This window comes from Leptodactylus fuscus, chromosome 5 (assembly GCF_031893055.1).
Source record: "Leptodactylus fuscus isolate aLepFus1 chromosome 5, aLepFus1.hap2, whole genome shotgun sequence".
Classification (NCBI taxonomy): Eukaryota; Metazoa; Chordata; class Amphibia; order Anura; family Leptodactylidae; genus Leptodactylus; species Leptodactylus fuscus.
This window is the reverse complement of record NC_134269.1, coordinates 210,486,155-210,509,950: the sequence shown is the minus strand read 5'-3', so window position 1 is coordinate 210,509,950 and position 23,796 is coordinate 210,486,155. Positions and strand designations below refer to the sequence as shown.

Below are 23,796 nucleotides of genomic sequence, written 5' to 3'. Positions count from 1 at the left end.
ACTGACACCTACACACTCAGTGCAGTAGATATATTACATGATATGCTGGGAGTTGTGGTTCGCCGCCATCCGATTGCAGACATTGCAGATGACATCCTGTTGTCCTCTCATGTGCGCTGACTCTACAGGCGGAGGTGGTGTAAGTGTAGGGGAAGTGTAATAACTCCGCAATACCGACCAGGGGGAACCGAGCCGGAGAAGATTTTGCAAAAGGTGTCATTGAGAAACTTTCAGATCTGCTCTGAGTTTCAATCCTTCCCTGATTTCCAAATCTCTGCTTTCTGAGTGTGAATAGAAACCTATGTTGATTTCAGTTCTGAGGCCAGGTCCTGCTCCCCCCACATAGTATATCGCCCCCTTTACTGCCCCCACATAGTATATCGCCCCCTTTACTGCCCCCACATAGTATATCGCCCCCTTTACTGCCCCCACATAGTATATAGCCCCCTTTACTGGCCCCACATAGTATATCGCCCCCTTTACTGCCCCCACATAGTATATCGCCCCCTTTACTGCCCCCACATAGTATATCGCCCCCTTTACTGGCCCCACATAGTATATTGCCCCCTTTACTGGCCCCATATAGTATATCGCCCCCTTTACTGGCCCCACATAGTATATCGCCCCCTTTACTGGCCCCACATAGTATATCGCCCCCTTTACTGTCCCCACATAGTATATTGCCCCCTTTACTGGCCCCATATAGTATATCGCCCCCTTTACTGGCCCCACATAGTATATCGCCCCCTTTACTGGCCCCACATAGTATATCGCCCCCTTTACTGGCCCCACATAGTATATCGCCCCCTTTACTGCCCCCACATAGTATATCGCCCCTTTACTGCCCCCACATAGTATATCGCCCCTTTACTGCCCCCACATAGTATATTGCCCCCTTTACTGCCCCCACATAGTATATTGCCCCCTTTACTGTCCCCACATAGTATATCGCCCCTTTACTGCCCCCACATAGTATATCGCCCCCTTTACTGGCCCCACATAGTATATCGCCCCCTTTACTGGCCCCACATAGTATATCGCCCCCTTTACTGCCCCCACATAGTATATCGCCCCTTTACTGGCCCCACATAGTATATCACCCCCTTTATTGCCCCCACATAGTATATTGCCCCCTTTACTGCCCCCACATAATATATCGCCCCCTTTACTAGCCCCACATAGTATATCGCCCCCTTTACTGGCCCCACATAGTATATCGCCCCCTTTACTGGCCCCACATAGTATATTGCCCCCTTTACTGGCCCCATATAGTATATCGCCCCCTTTACTGGCCCCACATAGTATATCGCCCCCTTTACTGGCCCCACATAGTATATCGCCCCCTTTACTGGCCCCACATAGTATATTGCCCCCTTTACTGCCCCCACATAGTATATTGCCCCCTTTACTGCCCCCAGATAGTATATTGCCCCCTTTACTGCCCCCACATAGTATATCGCCCCCTTTACTGGCCCCACATAGTATATCGCCCCCTTTACTGGCCCCACATAGTATATTGCCCCCTTTACTGGCCCCATATAGTATATCGCCCCCTTTACTGCCCCCACATAATATATCGCCCCCTTTACTGACCCCACATAGTATATCGCCCCCTTTACTGGCCCCACATAGTATATCGCCCCCTTTACTGCCCCCACATAGTATATCGCCCCCTTTACTGGCCCCATATAGTATATCGCCCCCTTTACTGCCCCCACATAATATATCGCCCCCTTTACTGCCCCACATAATATATCGCCCCCTTTACTGACCCCACATAGTATATCGCCCCCTTTACTGGCCCCACATAGTATATCGCCCCCTTTACTGGCCCCATATAGTATATCGCCCCCTTTACTGCCCCCACATAATATATCGCCCCCTTTACTGCCCCACATAATATATCGCCCCCTTTACTGGCCCCACATAGTATATCGCCCCCTTTACTGCCCCCACATAGTATATCGCCCCCTTTACTGCCACCACACAGTGTATTATACATTTATCTCATTATTAGAGTCTTATATTGTATTATTTATTAAATTATATGATTACTATATCTGTATATTCCCTTATATATCTCTTATACTATATTGCGCCATTATTACATTACTATGTAGTCATTATATGATTATATTACACCATCCCTGTATATGACACTATAGGGTTAATTAGCCGTATGCAAATAGATATGTGGAGAAATTCCTAATTTTCCATGTCGGTGTCCTTTCCCTCTCCCTCCCGGGTGGATCCTGCTCCATAAATGAGCTCCTCTGTGGGTCAGTGGGTTCATTCCGAGTCCCTGACCCCCATTGTTATCACTATCAGGGGACAGCCCTAGTGTGGGGTAAATAAGCCGACAGCAGATGGGAAGCCACAGGCTACCTAACAGGATGCTGAGCCCGGCCCTCCCCTCCCTCCATGACACCCAATATTAACCCTTGGCCCTCCCTGCTGCTGATTTCTCTACCTGTTGAGCTTTCACTTCCTGATCAGGTGACATTCAGGCGAGCCCGTGCACAAGTCTAACTATGGCGAGAAAGAAAGGTGAGAGACGCAAAGTTTTTTTGGGGGTATTTTTCCCATTTTCATGGGCCTTTCTGTGCTGCCCCCTGACCCGGCGGCGCTGCCCTCTGCTGTCCCCTGCGCCCGTCCTGCTGCCACCTTGTGTAGAACAAACAGATAAGAAAGCGAAAGTTCAGCTCAAAGTTTATCCAGGAAACAAAAGTTTAATAGTCGGCCCCGATAGAGCGTGACCTCGGGTATTTTGGTGTGAGGGCGGGTATTTGTCCATCGCAGCCTCGCTGACCCCTGACTCATATCCGTGACTTGTATTTCACTCTTGCTTGCTCGTTTTTGGCTATGCCCCCCCCCACCCCCCGTTATTTTTGAGACTTTTTGTACATGGGCGACCTTATACCCATGTAATATTACACGTACTGTGTTCTATTAAGAGAGGGGTCTGTTCCCCGAAGCGCCTCCTACTGGATACGCAAATAACGTTCCTGGCACCCGTCCTGTAAGGTGCCAGTTACTTGCCAGTACCAGATCTAGACCTGTCGCCAGTCTGCTCGTCTCCGCTCCTTCGGGTTCGTTCACACCTGCAGGTTTTGGAAAACGAAAGCCAAGAATGGAGTCAAAACCAGGAGACGTCCCGTCTGTCCTTTACACTTTCTCTTCTTTTATGATAGACACCTGGTTTCGGCTTCAAAAGCGGCATCAAAAACTTACTCATATGACTGCACCCTTAAAGGGGTTGTCTGCTTTATAAAAAAAATCTTAAAGGGGTTGTCCGGTTCTTAAAAAAAACAAGATCTGGATCGTCTCCAGTCTTCAAAACATTGTCAATTTTGCACGATACTTGGATGTCAATGTTGAATATTGTTTTTAAAGGGGCGTTCTGAGCATTTTAAAGGGGGCGATCGGCTTGTGACCATTGTTAGAGGGCTGCTCCATGTCGTAAAATTCTTCTGACGTGTGATCCGGGATGTCACTAGGTGGCCATATTGTGCACTGTTCTGTTGTTTGCCCACTTTATGGGTGGCTGCAATATGTTTGCATTCTTAAAGGGATTGTCTACTGTACTTTAAACAATTCTTAAAGACACAAAACTGAAGTCTAACCAGTTGGGGTGTTTGGGGTTGTCCATTGTTGGCAATTCTTAAAGGAGTGCTCCATGAGGAATAAGTCTTAAAGGGATGTTAAATCTACAAAATGAAGATGTTACCAGGTAGTCACTGAATATTCTTAAAGGGATGGTCCACTTTGAACAATTCTTAAATCTTTGAGATTGGGTTGTCAACTTTAAAACATGTCATAAAGTTTTCAAATTGAAATATTACAAGCCAATCAAAGTGAGCATTCTTAAATGAAAGAATAGATCTTAAAGGGATTTTTTTTTACTTTAGACAGTTCTTAAAGGGATTGTTCACATTCAACAATTCTTAGAACATACAATGCAGTTGTGCCACCAGATGGTCACTCTCCGTTCTTGGCCTCGGTCCAGGTGGTCCACTTGTTTCCTCGAAGAGTCCTTTGCTAGAAAAAATGGCCGCCACAATGGTCTGATTGTAATGGGTCATGAGACCAGTAGCGCCCCCTAATAAACTGAATACAAATGTCTCCTTTATTAGGGGCCTGCATGGGTGAGAGATAACTGACTGGATTCTGTGTTTTTCATCCATAGATCCTCCCTCGAAAGAAAACCCTTATGAAGACATTGAGACGGACAGTCGGTGTCTGGGCAAAAAGTGTGTTCCTGCTTTCCCGGCCACTTTAGCGTCCGTTCCTGGCAGCCAAAACAAGGTATGGGGTCGGTACTCGGATAGGAATTGCAGGATTTCATAAAAAGGGTTTATTTTCTGGAAATAGCGCCCCTCATGTTTATAGGTTGTGCCTGGTATTGCAGTTTAAATGTAATCAATTGAACATGGCTGGACTGCAGTACCAGACACGGCCTATAAATATCAGTGGCGCTGTTTCTAGAAAAAAAAAAAAAAAAGCAGACCCTCACAGTAAGGGCCCCTTAAAAAGCTGCCATTGTCATATCTAGGTGCACCAGAAGTCGCCCTTCTTCAGGCAGAATTCGGAACGGCGTAGCTTCAAACTGTTGGACATCAGGAAGCTGGGGAGAGATGGCGTGGCCTCCCCCAGTAAACTCAGCCCTCCATCCTCTCCGAGCAGCCCCGACGATATCTTTTTCAACACGGGAGACCAACAGAACGGGCGGCGGAGGAGAAAAATCCCAAAGGTGAGATCTGGAAATGAAAGCGTTAACTATTAACTGTTTATACACCTGGTGACAGAATCTATAAGAACCTCTTAAAGGGTTAAAACCCTGGTTTTTGAGGGGGGAGGGGCTTTGCAAGATTTTTTTTTCCGATGAGGATTTATCCTCCATTCACACAGAAAGATAAACGTGAAATGGTTAAATCTCAGGGTTTAGGTCACATGTCTGGTGGTGGGCGGAGCTAAACTGGTTACAGAGTCCAGGAAGCGATCAGCAGATTTTTTTGCTTTAGCTTTGGATGTGACTGGAGAAGAAAAATAAATCTCAATTTTATGTAAAGCAATAGATAAAATAAACTTTGTAGATTTTTTTTTTTTTTTTTTTTGGGGGGGGGGGGGGGGGCGGGTTTTTTTTTTTTTTTTTTTTTTTTATGTGGCCCCCCCCTCATGTGACAAAAATACATTAACCCTTTCCTAGCTGGGGACAGAGGTCATCAAGTTGTGTGAACTCGTATCAGGCAGGTTTCCTGAGGGTGTAATATTTCCAGAACTGATCGCTGTAGGGTTTGTAGCCCCGCCCCCTGCGATCAACCATATATAATAATGTATGAGTGGATATATTATTTATTATATTTTCTTATATTATATATTCTGTCATATTCTCTTCTGCAGCTGGTGATGAGGATTAATTCCATATATGAGGCCCGACGGGGTAAGAAAAGAGTCAAGAGGCTGTATCAGTCCACAGACAACAACTCAGGAAGAGGTAACGCTATACTACGTCCCGCCATAACACATAATATGAAGGGGTTATACACATTACATAAACGTGGCTGCCTTCTTTTGAAAACAGCGCCACTCTTGTCCAATGGCAGTGTCTGGTAATACAGCTCAGCCTCATTCGCTTGATTGGATCTAAGCTGCAGTACCACACTTCACCTATGGTCAAGAGGGGCGCTGTTCTGTGAAAAGTCATGTATATCTGTTACTATTAATGGAATATATATATTTGCTTCCTCTTCTCTAGTAACTGATGACAACAGTGAGTCAGACAGCGACACGGAGGAGAAGCTGAAAGGTAAGATTGTAACATTTAGGAAGGAAAATTCCTTTAATCCACTATTATAATCTACGAATTTTGTGGGAATGGAAGACTAAATGCAGAGAAGTGGCAGTAATCCTATATAGGTGTATATTTCTATATACTGGATATTATTACGGTATTATTTATAATGTTTTTATTGTATGTGAGACGACTCTTATCGTTTGCATTAAAATGAGGAGGTGACTAGTGATCGTATTATACTGTCATATCGTAGTATTATTGCGGTATTATTTTATATCTTTTATACCGTTCACTGGGTTCACACGACCGTTCGTCTCTCTGCCGCTCGAGGCCACATAAGAACCCGAAACGCGTTATTATATTAGACCCGATCAGGGTCAGATTTTCCGTTCTGCGGCCAGACGGGGTTGAGATTTGTAACCAATGTCTGTGTCGCTTTGTTCTCAGCCCATAGTGAGAGACTGGTGCACGTGAAATCCCGCATGAGCCTCACTCCGCGCTATCACACCCTGGAGCGCGACCTCATTGAGTACCAGGAACGGCAGCTGTTTGAGTATTTTGTGGTGGTGTCTCTCCAGAAGAAGCCGACGGGCACCGTCTACATACCCGAGATCACCCAGCAATTCCCTCTCAAGGTAAGGCGGGTTTGTTCAAAAATTCACAATGCGATCAATTCATGTGGTTCACTTTTATGCTTTACTATTAGAGATGAGCGAGTAGTATTGGATCGAATACCTCGCCGCCATAGGTATGCGTGTAAGCGGCCGAACACCAAGGGGTTAAGTGCATGGAATATTCGATGCGTTTATCCCCTTGGTATTCGGCCGCTTACACGCATATCTATGACGGTGAGGTATCCGATGCAATACTACTCGCTCATCTCTAATTACTATGTTTCTAAGTGGGCGTGGCTTAGCAGAAGGGGTGGGCCCTAACAAACTTACTTTAATTTATGCCACAAATTGGTATAAATTATTGAGGGGTATGGTAAAACTGTTATACATTTCCAGGAGGGATAACAGAGGAACATATAGTATGCTATTATTTACTTGCCAGAAGAGTTAACAAATCTTCAAGACAGGCCGAATAGGCTCAGAACTGGGTTATGGTAGTACTCTAAAAGGCTTTTACAGTTTTTAGTAAAGTAAAATGATTTAGACTATCCCTTTAAGGCTGACATGTCACCTGATCTGATCAGCGCCGTCAACCTGAGCATTGCGGTGCTTTCTTTATCCAAATCTGTTCAGCCGTTCCAAAGATATAAGCCCTTTTATTATCAATGCAAATGAGGGTCTACTAGCTAAGTAGGTGGAGCATAGAGGCCCCGCCCCCAAAGAGACCACAATGTTCCCGCCCACTTAGCTAGGAGACCATCATTTACATCAACACTTAAAGGGCTTATATCTTTGGAATGGCTGAACAGATTTGGATAAACAAAATACCAAAATGCTCAGGCTGACAGCGCCGATCGGAGGATTTGTGTCATTGGGCTATTCAGAACTGGTGACGGGTCCCCTTTAAATCATTGTATGAGGTTGCCAGTGCATATCAGGCGTGGGATGGGTCCCCTATAAATCCCATATCAACATGAACTCTGCTCTCCATTCTTCATCCCTTTTGCTGCCGTTTTCACCACCTTTGGAGCTGCGGTCTGTGCAGCGTTAATTACAGAGCAGCGCTCCGTGGTTAGTTTATGAGCTGGGCGCTGACATGGCTGCTGGACGGCTCCGACTCTCAGCGTTTCACATTTCTGTTTCAGTTGGAAAGATCCTTCAAGTTCATGAGAGAAGCCGGCGACCAGTTCAAAGCCATCCCCCAGTTCTGCTTCCCCGACGCCAAGGACTGGTCTCCTGTTAACCAGTTTGAAAGGTAATTGGGGATCGGGGGGGTCCTCTGACCATAAGGGGGGCTGTATAATATCTGCTTGCTGTCAGTGAATGGAAACTCTATACAGACCTAACACTTCTCACAGCTGAGGGTTTGTGACCTTCTCATCCAGTATTTACCAATATCTGTTCCTTTGCAGCGAGACCTTCTCCTTCGTGCTGACCGGCGAGGACGGGAGTCGGCGTTTCGGCTACTGCAGGCGGCTCCTGGTAATTGATCCTATCGTTATGCTACGGTCTATGACCAGCTTAAAGGGGTTCTCTGCTATTATGTAAACAAGGCTACACAGTGACACAACAGCGCCCCCTAGTTATAGTGAAACACAATTGTATTGCAACTTTCCTAGTCACTGTGACAGGCCAGATTTTATTGCTATGTTCACATGGTCGCTTGCAACTTTTTGTCCTGCAGTCGCAGTGATTTTGATGTTACTGGGACTCATGAGATGCCATGTAGTCCTGAAGTTTAAAGGGGTATTCCAATGAGAAAAAGTCACCACTATAAAAAGATAGGGGGTACCTTACTGATCAGTGGGACCCCAATGATCACCGGTACTGGGGTGTTTGGACTACAGTGAGAATGGAGCGGCTGGTCAGGTAGTACAGCATCTGCAGCAGTCCTATTGACGTGAGAGGTGCAGCGCGCACTACCTGACCAGCCGCTCCATTCAGACTGCAGTCCAAACACCTCAGTACTAGTGATCGTTGGGGTCCCGGTCGTCAGAACCCACTGATCAGTAAGGTACCTCTATATTGGAATAGGGATAACTTGTTGATACCTGGAATGCCCCTTTAAAAGTATTTTCGAATAAAGTTTTGGCTTCAAAACCGTTGCTAAGATCTCTGTTGGCTGTCAGTGAATAGAAGGGGAATGTGGAAGACGCGTTCCTTAAAGGGGTTGTCCAGGATGGCCTGTTATTGGTAAAGAGGCCGAGGAAAGTAAATAAATCTCATACGCTCCTGTCCCCGGTGCTCCGGTGTCTCCCACCGCGGTCCCGTCCTGCTGTTCCAGGGGTCGTATTTGGGAAATCCTCGCCGCATGTGATCACTATGGTCAGTCAAGCCTAAGGACACGGGATGTCACGGGTGACCTATGCAGGTTCCTCAGAGGTCACGTGTGGCCAAGGCCCCGGGAACAGCAGGACCGGACCGCGGCGAAAGACATCGTGACAAGGGAGTCTGGCGGGGTTCTGTTTATTCACCGTCGTCGGCCTCTTTGCCAAAAAACAGTTTATCTTGGACAACCCCTTTAATTCTCAGGATTGGTGAACCCCACCATTAAATAACATCCCTTTAAAAGATGGATGTGCCCCTTTAAATGGACAAATGAGGCCGATTTATTCACCTGTCTTTGTTGCCCATAACAACCAATCACAGCAGAGCTTTCATTTTTCAGCAGCAGAATACAAAATGAAAGCTCAACTGTGATTGGTTGCGATGGGAAACTAAGACACTGATTAATAAACCTGCCCCTTGGCAACCAATCACAGGGCAGCTTTCATATTTCAGAAGCCCTCTATGAGATGAAAGCTGCGCTGTGATTGGTTGTTATGGACAAGATGTTTTTCTTTCACATAGTTTTATTAATCGTGTCGATTTATACCTTGTCGTGATTTTTCTCTAAGTCTTCTATGTTTTTGTCTCTAAAGCCGAGTGGTAAAGGGAAGCGTCTTCCTGAGGTGTACTGCATCGTGAGCCGGCTCGGGTGCTTCAATCTCTTCTCCAAGGTAATGGACGGCGCCGTACAAAGAGATGGGTCGGGGTCATTAGAAAAACATGGCCGCTTTGGTTCAGAAACGGCGCCCCACCTGTTCTTAGGTTGTGTCTGGTATTGCGGTTCAGTTCTGTTGACTTTAATGGAGCTCAGATGCAATACCGACAACAACCTGTGGACAAGGGTGGTGCTGTTTTTGGAAGCAACCATGTTTTTGGACATTCCCTTTAACAGTGAAAGGGAAACTGATTGCAGCTATAGTGCACGAGTTACGTCACAGGTCAAAACTACGACACGGGGAGCGCGCCAAACATTACCAACGCTTATTGGCAATGTTTACATTGTATGGAATTCTCCCCGCAGATCCTGGACGAGGTGGAGAAGAGAAGAGGCATCTCCCCAGCTCTGGTGCAGCCGTTCATGAGGGCCATCATAGACGCCCCATTCCCAGCCCTAGGGCGAAAGATCTCGGTGAAGAACTTCCTGCCAGGATCGGGAACAGAGGTATGGAATACATAGAAGTCTCTGGAAGATGTGTATAGTCAACTCGTGGGGGATGGGAGATGATTAAGCACCTAAAATGGCCAAGCTCCCTCTCCTAACTTGTGACTACTTAATGATTTCTGGGTAATGCTGTTCCTCTGTTGTTGTTCCTGGAAATGTGTGCACACATTGCCCGCTGACATTACTATTCCCCTTGGGTACCGAAGACTGTCAGCGCTGATTGGATAAGAAAATGGTAACACAAAATTGTCAATCTAGTCATTTCCAGGAGGAATAACAGAGGAACAACAACGGAAGGCAACATTATAAGAAAGACACAGTTACATTTTATCATGTCCATCACTTTAATGGGGCTGAGCCGCAGTACCACTGACAGTCCATAGACAAGAGGGACGCTGCTCTGGAAGAATAACACATGGTCCTGACCATATCTTACCCCCTTCCCCCACTTCCTTCCTAGGTGATTGAGCTGTGTCGACCCTTGGACTCCCGGCTTGAACATGTGGATTTTGACGCCCTCTTCTCCACGCTCAGCGTACGGCACCTCATACAAGTCTTCGCCTCCCTCCTTTTAGAAAGAAGAGTCATATTCATGGCGGACACCCTCAGGTAGAGCCCTGCTAGAATTGCTTCTCCTGACTAAGGCCTCTGTGAACTTTCTGTTGCAAGCGCTGCGGGAAGAACTGCAATGCGTTCACGCCGCGGTTCTTCCCATAGCGCTTTAGCGCTGTGTTTCCGCCCAGTGGGGCCTTAGCCTTTAAGTGCTTTTCATCAAAAATTTATTGTCTTGCCTGGTCAGGCTGCCAGGGTCATTGGTTTCTATTAAACTCAAGTAGGAGGAGAAGTTAGCTACTTCCGGTCCCCATTAGACTACACTTCCCAGCATTCCTTATTCTCAATAGACTTAAAGGGAATGTCACTACACCCCAGCCTATCCGCCCAGCCCCCACAGATAGATAGCTTAGGGTCACCTGAATCAAATGGCGTTTTCCCCTTGTGAATCGCTGCCTCCATTGCTGAGATATTGCTAATTTTGTCATATGCAAATGAGCTCTGTAGAGAAACACGGGTGCTGCCATTGCTCCAAGGAGCTCATTTGCATATTACATAACCAGCGATATCTCGGGAACGGAGGCACCGATTTACAAGGGGAAAGTGCCATTTGATTCAGACGACCCTAACCTATCTATCCGTGACAATGGGTTGATCTGCTGGGGGCTTGTAACACTCCCTTTAAAAGGGTATTCCACTGTTACAATATACTTTCTATATGAAATCTTCAAGGTTTTCAGTGACTCTGCTTGCTTTCATTGAATGTGAACCTTCATTCCAGGGGTTAAACTCTGTCCTGGTTTGGCTCTGATACCCCGTTGGTGTGAGTCGTTCGCCTGCGTGGCCATCACATGACCAGGACATATTAATGAAGGTTTCTAGTCGCTGACTGCCAGCAGAGATCTTGAATACCTAAAGACTTAATACATGAGGTATATTAGATAATGTAGTCTGTCGAGAATGACTGAGAACAGTGATGGAGATTGAGGAGGCGGGGTCAATGACTGCCAGGAAGAACTAGAAGAGGGAAGGGGAGGAGCCTGCGGTGTCTCCATTATATTCTCCAGATGTGACCGTTACTAATATCCGATTTTACGCTCTTATCTGCTGAACTTCCCCCATGTTGAACTTTTTTTTGTTTTCCTTGGCCCTGAGCTATTTTTGTCTGATTTCCTGATGACTAAAGAGTTAATCGGGAAGCATTTTTTTGTGCTCGTTTTCCTGTTGTGTTGCCATGGTAAGCGTTGTAAACATGGCGGCGTTTAGCGCTGATGTCACCCGGCGTATAATTATGGAGTGTTGTATATGCAGCGGGATTCTGGGCACGGGTCCAGGAATGTCTCTGCTCGGAGTGACTAGTGATGCCTCAGATAGCAGTTGTGGGACTCCGCGCGGACCCCAGACGTGTTTATTTAGGCATGTTCGATGCCGCCATCAAACAAACACCCCCCAATATGATGAACTACAGCGCACATCTAACCAGTCACTTCTATAAGGGGGTTACGAATCTGACGCAATATGGAAAATATTCTGTTTTATACTGTGTCAGTGTTTACTGTCATTCCGGCATTCTATTGATGGGCTGGAATGTATAGTACAATGACATGGAGAGCCTTGGGAAACCTATAACTAGTCACATCATGATGGAGTCTTTACGTTCTCAAACATATCTGTTTCTGGGAAAGCTGGGTGGCAATGTAGCTGCCCTTAGAGCCCCCCCACCGCACTACAAAATGACAAGTCCTTTCTATATCATTCTCCTTTCAGGAGTCTAGGAAAGCCTTATCTCATCAGTTTTGCAGTGCAGAGCTTTCCTAAACTCCTGAACGGCAAACTACTTAGTTATACAGTGATACAGAAGGGTTTGTCTGTCATTCTGGAGTCTAGAAAAGATGGGTGACTAATCCTAATGTCTACATTTTAATGCACAGGACTAGTCACCCAACTTTCCTAAACACCTGAACGGCACAACTATGCAGTAATATAGAAAGGTTTGTAATTCTGTAGTCTTGGTAAGCTGGGTGACTAAGCCTGTCTACAGCTTATAAAAGTGATAATGACACCCAGCTTTCCTAAGCTCCAGAAAGACTTGCCTATTGTTATTACTAAGCAGGTTTGCTATTCAGGACTCTTAGGAAAGCTGGGTGACGATGTCTAATGTCTACATCATCTGAGTGCGGAAGCTTTTGCCCAGCTTTCCTAAACTCCTGAATGGCGAATGTTGAAACGTTTGTCATTCTGAAGTCCAGGAGAGCTGAGTGACCATCCCTGTACATAACAGATGTAGACGTTGGATGTGGTCAGCTTTCCTAGACTCCAGAATGACAAACCTTTCTGTATTATTGCGAACGTAAGCAAGTTTACCATTCAGGAGTCTGGGAAAGCTGGGTGACAACCCCTGTAAGCTGTAGTCTTAATAGGTCTTCCATACACACCCCTGTGGGTGGGGACCAGTAGAAGAATAGGGGTCAGTGACCACAAACTGACCGGTGAGGTCACCTCTATGGGGGGCAGAAGATGGCCTCCATTGTCCCGAGAGGCGGAGCCCCATGGGGACCGGCAGCAGGATCGGCAGCGATTTTTTTTATTTTTTTTTTTTATTTTTTTTTTTACCAGATTTTTCCTGTTTTTTTCTATTATTTTGTGTTTAATCTTTTGTCTTTTATTCTCCAGCACCTTGTCCAAATGTTGCCATGCCATGGTGGCGCTGATCTACCCCTTCGCCTGGCAGCACACCTACATTCCCGTGCTGCCGCCATCCATGATCGACATCGTCTGCTCCCCCACCCCCTTCCTCATCGGGCTCCTGTCCAGCTCGCTGCCTCGTCTCAAAGAGCTGCCGGTGGAGGAGGTGAGCCCAAAATTAAGTCATTTCATCATCATTATTATCTGATACATCTACCTGTGGCCACCACTAGGGGGAGCTCGCTGCATAGGGAGTTGATTCAAATCTGTATACAGAAAGCTCCTAAGCTCCCTCTAGTGGTAGCCATAGGCAGACAGAATTGTATTATGTCCTGTACGTTTATGGCTGTGGCAAAAAAACTTACAAACCAATGTTATTAAAGGGGTTCACCAACTGATCCCTAGGATAGTCATCGCTTTATGATCGGAGGGGGTCCGACCTATCGATCCTCAATGATTCAATACTGCAGTCCCTTCTTTGTTTTTCTCTCTGCAGAGCAGCGCCCTTCTTTGAATGTGGCTGTTCTGGGAACTGCAGCCACCCCATTCACTTAAAGGCATACTTGCCAACATTTGGTCATCTATAATTGAACGCCAGAGAATATTTTCAGTGTGGCGACGCCCCATATGGATAGCCACACCTCCTCTGTACATTGTCCTGCCCAATTTTCTATATCGCCACACCCCTTTTTTGTGACGTGGGAACTAATTGTGCTGACCACGCCGCCTTTTTGGACATGACTACCAGAGTGACGTATAAAGTGCCTGTTACCCCGGCTGCCTGCTCGTCTGGGAGGTCACTTCCTTTTTTGGGAGCCTCCCTTAGCTTCCAGGATTGTTGACAAATATGCTTAAAGGGGTTGTCCAGAATTGGAACAGCATGGCTGCTTCCTTTCACAGACAGCGCCTGTCCATAGGTTGTGTTTGGTATTGCAGCTCAGGCCCTTTCACTCCATGAGTTGAGCTGCAGTACCACAAACGACCTGTGGACAGGTGTGGCGCTGTTTCAGTAACATAGCAGCGTTTTTTTTTGTTTTTTTTTTTATCTTGTACGTCCCTTTAAGTTCTATTGTTCCTTTGCACATGGAGAGAGACTCCATAGGGGTCACAGGAATGCTGGGAACCCCCACCAATCTTAAAGTGATGATGTATCACCTGGTATGGGCCCCTTTAAATGCAGCAGCACATTGATATATCATTGCAATCGTGGCTACCATTGGTCTCTCCAGCTGGGCATGCTGGGAGTTGTAGTGTAATACTAGGGGGTCTGTGTCCTATTAGAACCACATTTGGACACCCCCCCCCTCCCATGACAGGAGGACATTGTGTCTGTGTCTGGCAGCCGTTCAGCGCACACCGGAGAGAAATAATCGCTGCAATTAACTAATGGCTTCCGGCAGCAGAAGAAAGGAACGATCCCTGCCAAAACTAACACCATTCTGGGGTGTAGCTGTGCATGATGAGCTGCCGTACCCCAAACAGACCCATGGGGAAGGCGGAGTGCACAAGAGGGCTGTGAACAGTTCTGCAGAATCCATTCCCACACTGCTTTCCCCTCTTCCTGCTAATTTTCTTATAACAGTGTCAGTCTTTACTTTAGTTCCGGAATTTTATTCACAAGTTAAGATATTGCAGGAGGAGCTCTGTAACCCTTTCATAGCATCATTGCACCACTTTTCAGTCCCCGGCTATGACAGCGTTGCGTGTCGGATTTCTGAACAGGCTCCAGGGCTATCAAGTCCTCTGTCATTTCTGGTCAGCACTAGGGAAACCTCAAACCACAGTCCAGGATGTGTACTCAGCAGGGATGGACGGGAGCCCAGGCGGAGCACACGGCCCTGGGAATACCCCAGGAAGTAGGAAATGACTTTTTTTCTTTCTTCCTTCCATGGCAGGTTCTCCTGGTTGACCTGGGTAATAATCGCTTCCTGAGACAGGTGAGTGAGGGCGCTATGACACCAGAAAGCTACACGCGAGCGTCCTGCTTATCACATGAGCTGCCATAGACGTAACGATGACAGTTAAAGGGAACCTTTCACCAACTCCAGTTCTCTGCATCCTTGAGTAGGCGGCACTCCGCTGATTCTGGCACAGTTGGAATTTTTTCTTTAGCCCCCACCGTTCCCGAGTAATCGGGACTAAGCAAAAGTATGTCTGGGGGCGCTACAAATCCAAAAATTTTAGGCCACGCCTCTTCTTTACCAAACTGCACAGCCATTTGCATGTAAAAAAAAATACCCCTTTATTGGCCACCAAACTGTCTAACACCCCTTTTACTAGCCTCCATAGTATATTGCCCCTTATACCGGCTCCCACACAGTATATCGGTAACATTTAGGAATTGTATGGCGGGATTATATGTAGACAGGATACTGGTATTACTTAGTAATCATATAGAGGTATTATGTGTACAGGACAGCGGTATGGCAATATTATACGTACTCAGGATAGTCGTATTATTTAGGCAGTGTCTTGGCAGTAGTATATGGACATAGGATAATTGTGTTCTTTAAGCACTTTATGGCAGTATTATACATGCACAGGATAGATAGTGACTTAGCAATATGTTATGGACACAGTCTTATTATTTAGGCATTGTATGGAAGTATTATATGGACAGAGGATAGTCCTATTTTTTTCTTTTTTACATTGTGTATCTGTATTATATGGACACAGAATAGTTGTATTCCTTAGGCATTGTGGGGCCATATAATATGGACCTAGTATAGTCATATCAATGTGGGGCAGTATTATATGGACCAAGGATAGTCATATTATATGTATACAGGATAGTTGTATTATTTAGTCATCGTATGGCAGTATTATATATATATACAGGATAGGCATATTATTTAGTCATTATATGGACAAAGGATACTCATATAATTTAGTCATCATATGGCTGTATTATTTATATATATATATATATATATATATATATATATATATATATATATATACACACACACACAGCATAGTCATATTATTTAGTCATTGTATGGCAGTATTATATGTATACAGGATAGTCATTACTTAGGCATTGTATGGCAGTAGTATATGGACCAAGGATTGTCATTTAATTTAGTTATCGTATGGCAGTAGCATATGTATACTGAATAGTCATATTATTTAGTCATTGTATGGCAGTAGTATATGTATACAGAATAGTCATATTACTTAGTTATCGTATGGCAGTAGCATATGTATACAGAATAGTCCTATTAATTAGTCATCGTATGGCAGTATTATATGTACACAGGATAGTCTTTACTTAGGCATTGTATGGCAGTAGTATATGGACACAAGATAGTGATACGGCACTATTTTATGTTCACAGGTTAGTTGTATTATTGAGGCGTTTTCCTCTTGTAACATAAAAGTGGCCCCTCCCATGTATCTCCTGGGGCTCTTACATACCCTTTTTCTTGTGCCTGTAGATGGAAGACGAGGACTCCATCTTACCCCGTAAACTGCAGACCGCCCTGGAGCAAATCTTAGAGCAGCGCAATGAACTGGCTATGGAAGTTGACCAGGGCTCTGCCAATGGGCAGCAAGGTAAATACCATAAAATCATTAACCCCCTGGTGCCTTAGGGGGCTGAGTGTGCAAATTGGATGACGCCTTGAGAAAAAGTCATGTGACATTCCCCAGTCCTTAAGGCCCTCCTGCCCATGATGACCGTGTTTCTCGTGTCCCTCAGACTCCAGCTCTCTAAATGACATTGTGTCGGAGGCCTTCGTTCGCTTCTTTGTGGAAATCGTCGGCCATTACTCCTTGTTCATGGTTCCGGGGGAGCAAGATGAGAGAACTCTCCTCCGAGACGCTTTCCGGAAATCTGTCTCATCGAAGAGCGTCCGCCGCTTCCTGGAGGTGTTCATGGAGACTCAGATGTTTGGAGGCTTCACCCAGGAGCGAGAGATGCGGAAACAGGGCAGCAAAGGTCAGTCAACCCAGCATGGCTCAAAAATGTGGGGAGGGGCAATAAATTTGGGAAAGCGGTGATTCCTGGCTTGTACATTACTCCAAGCAAAACTGAAAATTCAATTCAGATCCTCAGGGGTGGAGCTTACCCTGTGTCATGCCCCACCCCTCAGGATCTGCACTAGGTATAAGTTTGACTGGAGTGTTCTTTGAAGAAATTACTTGGCTAATTCCGTAGCAGCATTGATTTGGCGAAAGGCTCAGGCCTATGGATCCCAAATATGGCCACCAATGGGGTATATAATTTTTTTAAGGCACCCTCTACTGGTAACCTTGTAAATGACCTATAACTTACAGGCTCTTTGCAGCAGATTAGTGCTAGTAATGTCCTGCACTATCCCTTTAAGACGATTTCCATACAGGATGATGGAGGGCGGGTACTGTCTGTGTGCTGTCCACTTTCTACACCCTGCTTTTCTTTTGTCGCTGAGAGTTCTGCTCTGAAGCCCCCGCACACAGCTGTGAACGTTCCCTGTTGGGAAGTCTAAGGGTGTGAACGGAAGGCGCTCTCACTGGACACCGGGCCCTGACCCTACTGTTTGTTTCTATCTGCAGGGCTCTTCGAGGTTCGAGCACAGGAATATCTGGAGACCCTGCCGGGCGGAGAGCAGAGCGGAGTCAACAGGTTCTTCAATAGAATAGGTGAGATGAAGTGACTGTATAATGTATCCATAGTAACCTATATCAACCAGCATACCCTGACAGTCTGTACTGTGCTCCATACTATAATGTCTGTACTCCAGAGCTGCATTCAAAGTTCTGCAGCTTAAACAACTGGAATCTCCCATTATTCCCTGCTTGTTCAGTGTCTGCAAGGTCTTATTCTGGTGAACTGCATTCTGAGAAGCATCTTCTTCGCTCCTGGCCTTGTACAGTCACCTCAGCTAAGCTCTCACAACAAGCATGCTGATTGTTTCTGGTAACAAGCAGCAGAATAGTGAGCGCAGCTCTGGAGTATAATACAGGATAAGTAATGTAATGTATGTACACAGTGACTGCACCAGCAGAATAGTGAGCGCAGCTCTGGAGTATAATACAGGATAAGTAATGTATGTACACAGTGACTGCACCAGCAGAATAGTGAGCGCAGCTCTGGAGTATAATACAGGATAAGTAATGTAATGTATGTACACAGTGACTGCACCAGCAGAATAGTGAGCGCAGCTCTGGAGTATAATACAGGATAAGTAATGTATGTACACAGTGACTGTACCAGCAGAATAGTGAGCGCAGCTCTGGAGTATAATACAGGATAAGTAATGTAATATATGTGCATAGTGACTGTACCAGCAGAATAGTGAGCGCAGCTCTGGAGTATAATACAGGATAAGTAATGTATGTACACAGTGACTGCACCAGCAGAATAGTGAGCGCAGCTCTGGAGTATAATACAGGATAAGTAATGTATGTACACAGTGACTGCACCAGCAGAATAGTGAGCGCAGCTCTGGAGTATAATACAGGATAAGTAATGTAATGTATGTACACAGTGACTGCACCAGCAGAATAGTGAGTGCAGCTCTGGAGTATAATACAGGATAAGTAATGTAATGTATGTACACAGTGACTGCACCAGCAGAATAGTGAGCGCAGCTCTGGAGTATAATACAGGATAAGTAATGTAATATATGTGCATAGTGACTGCACCAGCAGAATAGTGAGCGCAGCTCTGGAGTATAATACAGGATAAGTAATGTAATGTATGTACACAGTGACTGCACCAGCAGAATAGTGAGCGCAGCTCTGGTGTATAATACAGGATAAGTAATGTATGTACACAGTGACTGCACCAGCAGAATAGTGAGCGCAGCTCTGGAGTATAATACAGGATAAGTAATGTAATGTATGTACACAGTGACTGCACCAGCAGAATAGTGAGCGCAGCTCTGGAGTATAATACAGGAGAAGTAATGTAATGTATGTACACAGTGACTGTACCAGCAGAATAGTGAGCGCAGCTCTGGAGTATAATACAGGATAAGTAATGTATGTACACAGTGACTGCACCAGCAGAATAGTGAGCGCAGCTCTGGAGTATAATACAGGAGAAGTAATGTAATGTATGTACACAGTGACTGTACCAGCAGAATAGTGAGCGCAGCTCTGGAGTATAATACAGGATAAGTAATGTAATGTATGTACACAGTGACTGCACCAGCAGAATAGTGAGCGCAGCTCTGGAGTATTATACAGGATAAGTAATGTAATGTATGTACACAGTGACTGTACCGGCAGAATAGTGAGCGCAGCTCTGGAGTATAATACAGGATAAGTAATATAATGTATGTACACAGTGACTGCACTAGCAGAATAGTGAGTGCAGCTCTGGAGTATAATACAGGATAAGTAATGTAATGTATGTACACAGTGACTGTACAAGCAGAATAGTGAGCGCAGCTCTGGAGTATAATACAGGATAAGTAATGTAATATATGTGCATAGTGACTGCACCAGCAGAATAGTGAGCGCAGCTCTGGAGTATAATGCAGGATAAGTAATGTAATGTATGTACACAGTGACTGCACCAGCAGAATAGTGAGCGCAGCTCTGGAGTATAATACAGGATAAGTAATGTAATGTATGTACACAGTGACTGCACCAGCAGAATAGTGAGCGCAGCTCTGGAGTATAATACAGGATAAGTAATGTAATGTATGTACACAGTGACTGCACCAGCAGAATAGTGAGCGCAGCTCTGGGGTATAATACAGGATAAGTAATGTAATGTATGTACACAGTGACTGCACCAGCAGAATAGTGAGCGCAGCTCTGGAGTATAATACAGGATAAGTAATGTAATGTATGTACACAGTGACTGCACCAGCAGAATAGTGAGCGCAGCTCTGGAGTATAATACAGGATAAGTAATGTAATGTATGTACACAGTGACTGCACCAGCAGAATAGTGAGCGCAGCTCTGGAGTATAATACAGGATAAGTAATGTAATGTATGTACACAGTGACTGTACCAGCAGAATAGTGAGCACAGCTCTGGAGTATAATACAGGATGTAACTCAGGATCAGTATATACCGTACTTTGTATACAGATAAGTTATATAATGGCATAAATAATTTTTTGTATCTTCTGCAGGAAGTAAAATGCGTTTTTTACACAAGAAGCAGTAGACGGAGGATCAGACGACTCGATGGACGTGTTTAACTTATTAACCAGTTGTCTTCCTCTCTGGTAGCCGTGGATTATGGATTTGTCCCTCCTGTCACTGTTTACTGAAGAGAAGCAGGAAGTTGGAGCCGACACAGAATTCTTTCCCTCGCCGTGAAGAGCCCCCCTCCCCCATGGAGACTTATAAGGGGACGGTTGGGTGGTCTCTCCTCTGTATCATGCACTGGACAGATCTTGGATAAGCTCATCATCGACACCGCATCATCATCATCATCCTCACAATCGTTGATTTTTTTTTTAAAAAAAAAAAAAATTTTTTTTTTTTTTTTTTACAGAGAACTTTTTGCTTTTATTTATATTAGGATTAAAAAAAATCCGTAGAAGATTTTACTGATTTTATCACCTCGAAACATTGGGGATATTTAACTGTCCAAGCAATCTGTGTTTCGGCAGTGTGGCCGATGGGACGGCGACCGTCAGGACTAACAGGATGTGCGCGTAGACTTATGGTCATGAGACCTAGAGACGTTTGCTCTAACCGACCCCACTAATCCCTGCTGGGCCGCTGAGTGTGGTGTCCCCATCCTGACAACGTGTGGCGCCTTCTGACAACTTTAACTGTGATGAATAACAATGCACCTCCCCTCTTTCGTTCTGCCCGTGGTCCATGGCGTCTCCCGACGTCTGATGTCTGTGGTACTGTTATGGTAACAGCTATAATTTGTGCTGAATTTGTGAAAATTTTTGTTTTTTATGTTTTTGTTTGAAGGGGAGAATGAACTAGAATGTGGATTGTATATTTAATAATCTGAATCATCTGAAGCAGGAAATTTGGGGGTAAATATTCATGGGATTGGGCCCGAGGGTTAATTTGGGCCGATAATCTGGCATTTCTGGATTAAAAATAGTTGGATTATCTGATTGGGTCATACCAAATGTCTTGAACCCCCCTCCCGATCTCTACCCAGTGTCTATAGATGCCTACTTTGCACAGTAATAGGAAAATGGGAGTGGCCTAATACAATAATGGGTGGAGTTTAAAAGGGGTGGCCCCTGCCGTCTGCTTCTGTGAAAATAAAGTGTGTGGTCTCCTTTAAATTGATCCTGAATGGCTCTAATGGAGGCCAGGTAATGTGCCTTTGATCATGTGAGTGGAATCACTAAAAATGGACATCCCCTTTAAGAATAGACTGGGCTGGGGCCTCATGCACCATAGTGATAATGTTTGTAGTCAAGACTGTAACCAAAAAATGTGAGTGTGCCTTAAATGAAATGATCTGTTATTGTTCTGTTGCAGCAATCGTCAGAGAGGGGCGGAGTCGTGACTACTGTTGGTCGTCAGGTTTAGAAAAACTTTACATATGCGCTCTACCCAGAATAGAGTGCGGCTACAAAGGGCGCCTCTCTGGAGGACCCGACACCTCTGTGCATTACATAGACAACCCATTAGTTTCCATAATCATCTTGTAATACTTCATTCCTCCTGCGGGGACACTGCAGGGAAACTGAACACTCGCTTCCAGCTTCCTTGCAGTCGATTACCGGGATAACCCATGATCAGCTTCTCATGGGAGGACCCTTCTAACAAAAATCATTGTCCAAAGTGCCCCCCCCCCTTTATTAACCCTTTAAAGAGCCAGAACAGTGTAAGCGCTCAGTTTGTCACTGTGTCATGTCCTCTCCCCTGCTGGCTTGCATGACATTCCTGACCTCACCTATGTAGACTATGGAGGTTTCCCGCATGGTGGGAACTTTGAGCTTACCAAAAACTCCACGTGAACTTTTTGTGAATTTTTTTTTTTTTCCTTGAAAGTTTTTGTTTCCAGTGTGAATTGTGTGTAATATCTGGAGACCTGACACCAGCAGCTGCCAGTGATTGTGACCACATGTGTCGTCTCGCCGTACGTGGTAGATGAAGAAGCTGTCGGACTCTTACATCTGGTACATGAATGTTTGGCATTAAGGGGGACGGGTATAGGGGATGTACTGCCTGCCCACTGGCAGCCTCAATACTTCCTGCCCTGGGCGCTGCCTGGGCCCATACCAAAGATGGAAAAAGTCTGTTCTTATGAACTTCTACAAGTCGTGGACTGGAGGGCAGAGGCTGATCCTGAGGAGTCGGAGGGCCGGCGGTATACTGAAACCACTAATCTCAAGCCTGTGATCCAGTTAGACAAAGCTAGACAGCGCCCTCTGCGGGGCCGGCTGTGCACAAATGTATAATTCTATAAATCTATAAATTCCAATAATTGAGCCTGTGGTTTATATTGAGATTTCTTATTTGTTCTGATTTTGTTTTTGTTTTGTTTTTTGATTTCTTATTTTAGAAATAAATATTTCTTAATTATTTTATCTGTTTTTGGTTCTTTCAACCAATTTTGAATTTTTTTGTTTATTTTTATTTCTTTTGCCCATGTGCTAATAATCAGTGACTTTTCCATGTGCCCTGTCCTCTGTGACATCTCTCAGACTCCGCAGGGGTCACATTTTACTGTCCTGTACCCCTGACACCCCTCGCAGACTACCTATGACTGGTCAGTGTTCTTATCTGGGTTTTTCCCGGATAGCACACGGACCCATTCACTTCTATGGGCCCGTACACATGTCGGTGAATGACATGGTCACGTGTGCGGGTCCACAGTCCAGGTAGATAGAAGTGCCCCAACGGTTGCAGCGGGGCCTGAGGGAGAGCGGTAGGAAGGATTCTCAGAACTTCCTGCTCCAAGGACTCCCTGCTCCTTTTGTGCACTTTAGTCTGTAGACTATACTGAAATGGGGGCATTATACTAAGTGGGATGGGGGTGGGGCATTATACTATGGGGGGGGATTATACTAAGTGGAACAGGAGGGTGCTATACTATGTGAGACCAGGGGGTCATTATACTATGTGTAACCTGGGGGTCATTATACCATGAGACCAGGCGGTCATTATACTATATGGGACCTGGAGTATTATACTATGTGAGACCAGGGGGTCCTTATACTATGTGAGATCTGGAGTATTATACTATGTGAGACCAGGGGGTCATACTATATGGGACCTGGAGTATTATACTATGTGGGACCTGGGCGCCATTATACTATGTGAGACCAGGGGGCACTATACTATGTGAGATCTGGGGGTCATTATACTATATGGGACCTGGAGTATTATACTATGTGAGACCAGGGGGTCCTTATACTATGTGAGATCTGGAGTATTATACTATGTGAGACCAGGGGGTCATACTATATGGGACCTGGAGTATTATACTATGTGAGACCAGGGGGTCCTTATACTATGTGAGAGCTGGAGTATTATACTATGTGAGACCAGGGGGTCCTTATACTATGTGAGATCTGGAGTATTATACTATGTGAGACCAGGGGGTCATACTATATGGGACCTGGAGTATTATACTATGTGGGACCTGGGCGCCATTATACTATGTGAGACCAGGGGGCACTATACTATGTGAGATCTGGGGGTCATTATACTATATGGGACCTGGAGTATTATACTATATGGGTCCTGGGCGGCATTATACTATGTGAGATCTGGAGTATTATACTATG

General features: G+C 45.3%; 1 protein-coding gene across 3 annotated transcripts in view; it reads left to right on the top strand.

Annotated features, from left to right (window-relative positions):
• Positions 1 to 22,588, top strand: part of DENND2A (DENN domain containing 2A) — a 70,578-nt gene extending 47,990 nt beyond the window's left edge. For 2 of the 3 annotated variants that reach the window (XM_075275209.1, XM_075275210.1), the window contains exons 5-20: positions 4,187 to 4,305; positions 4,553 to 4,750; positions 5,401 to 5,494; positions 5,756 to 5,806; positions 6,242 to 6,429; positions 7,554 to 7,663; positions 7,821 to 7,890; positions 9,330 to 9,407; positions 9,758 to 9,898; positions 10,359 to 10,507; positions 13,124 to 13,301; positions 15,031 to 15,072; positions 16,573 to 16,690; positions 16,836 to 17,075; positions 17,672 to 17,758; positions 20,209 to 22,588. In XM_075275209.1, coding sequence (XP_075131310.1) covers positions 4,187 to 4,305; positions 4,553 to 4,750; positions 5,401 to 5,494; positions 5,756 to 5,806; positions 6,242 to 6,429; positions 7,554 to 7,663; positions 7,821 to 7,890; positions 9,330 to 9,407; positions 9,758 to 9,898; positions 10,359 to 10,507; positions 13,124 to 13,301; positions 15,031 to 15,072; positions 16,573 to 16,690; positions 16,836 to 17,075; positions 17,672 to 17,758; positions 20,209 to 20,243 — 1,898 coding nt within the window. In that variant the 3' untranslated portion in view covers positions 20,244 to 22,588. Of the gene's footprint in view, positions 1 to 2,522; positions 2,548 to 4,186; positions 4,306 to 4,552; positions 4,751 to 5,400; positions 5,495 to 5,755; positions 5,807 to 6,241; positions 6,430 to 7,553; positions 7,664 to 7,820; positions 7,891 to 9,329; positions 9,408 to 9,757; positions 9,899 to 10,358; positions 10,508 to 13,123; positions 13,302 to 15,030; positions 15,073 to 16,572; positions 16,691 to 16,835; positions 17,076 to 17,671; positions 17,759 to 20,208 lie in introns of those variants that run through there. The other variant, XM_075275211.1, reaches the window with a different exon arrangement.
• Positions 22,589 to 23,796: the final 1,208 nt, after the last annotated feature.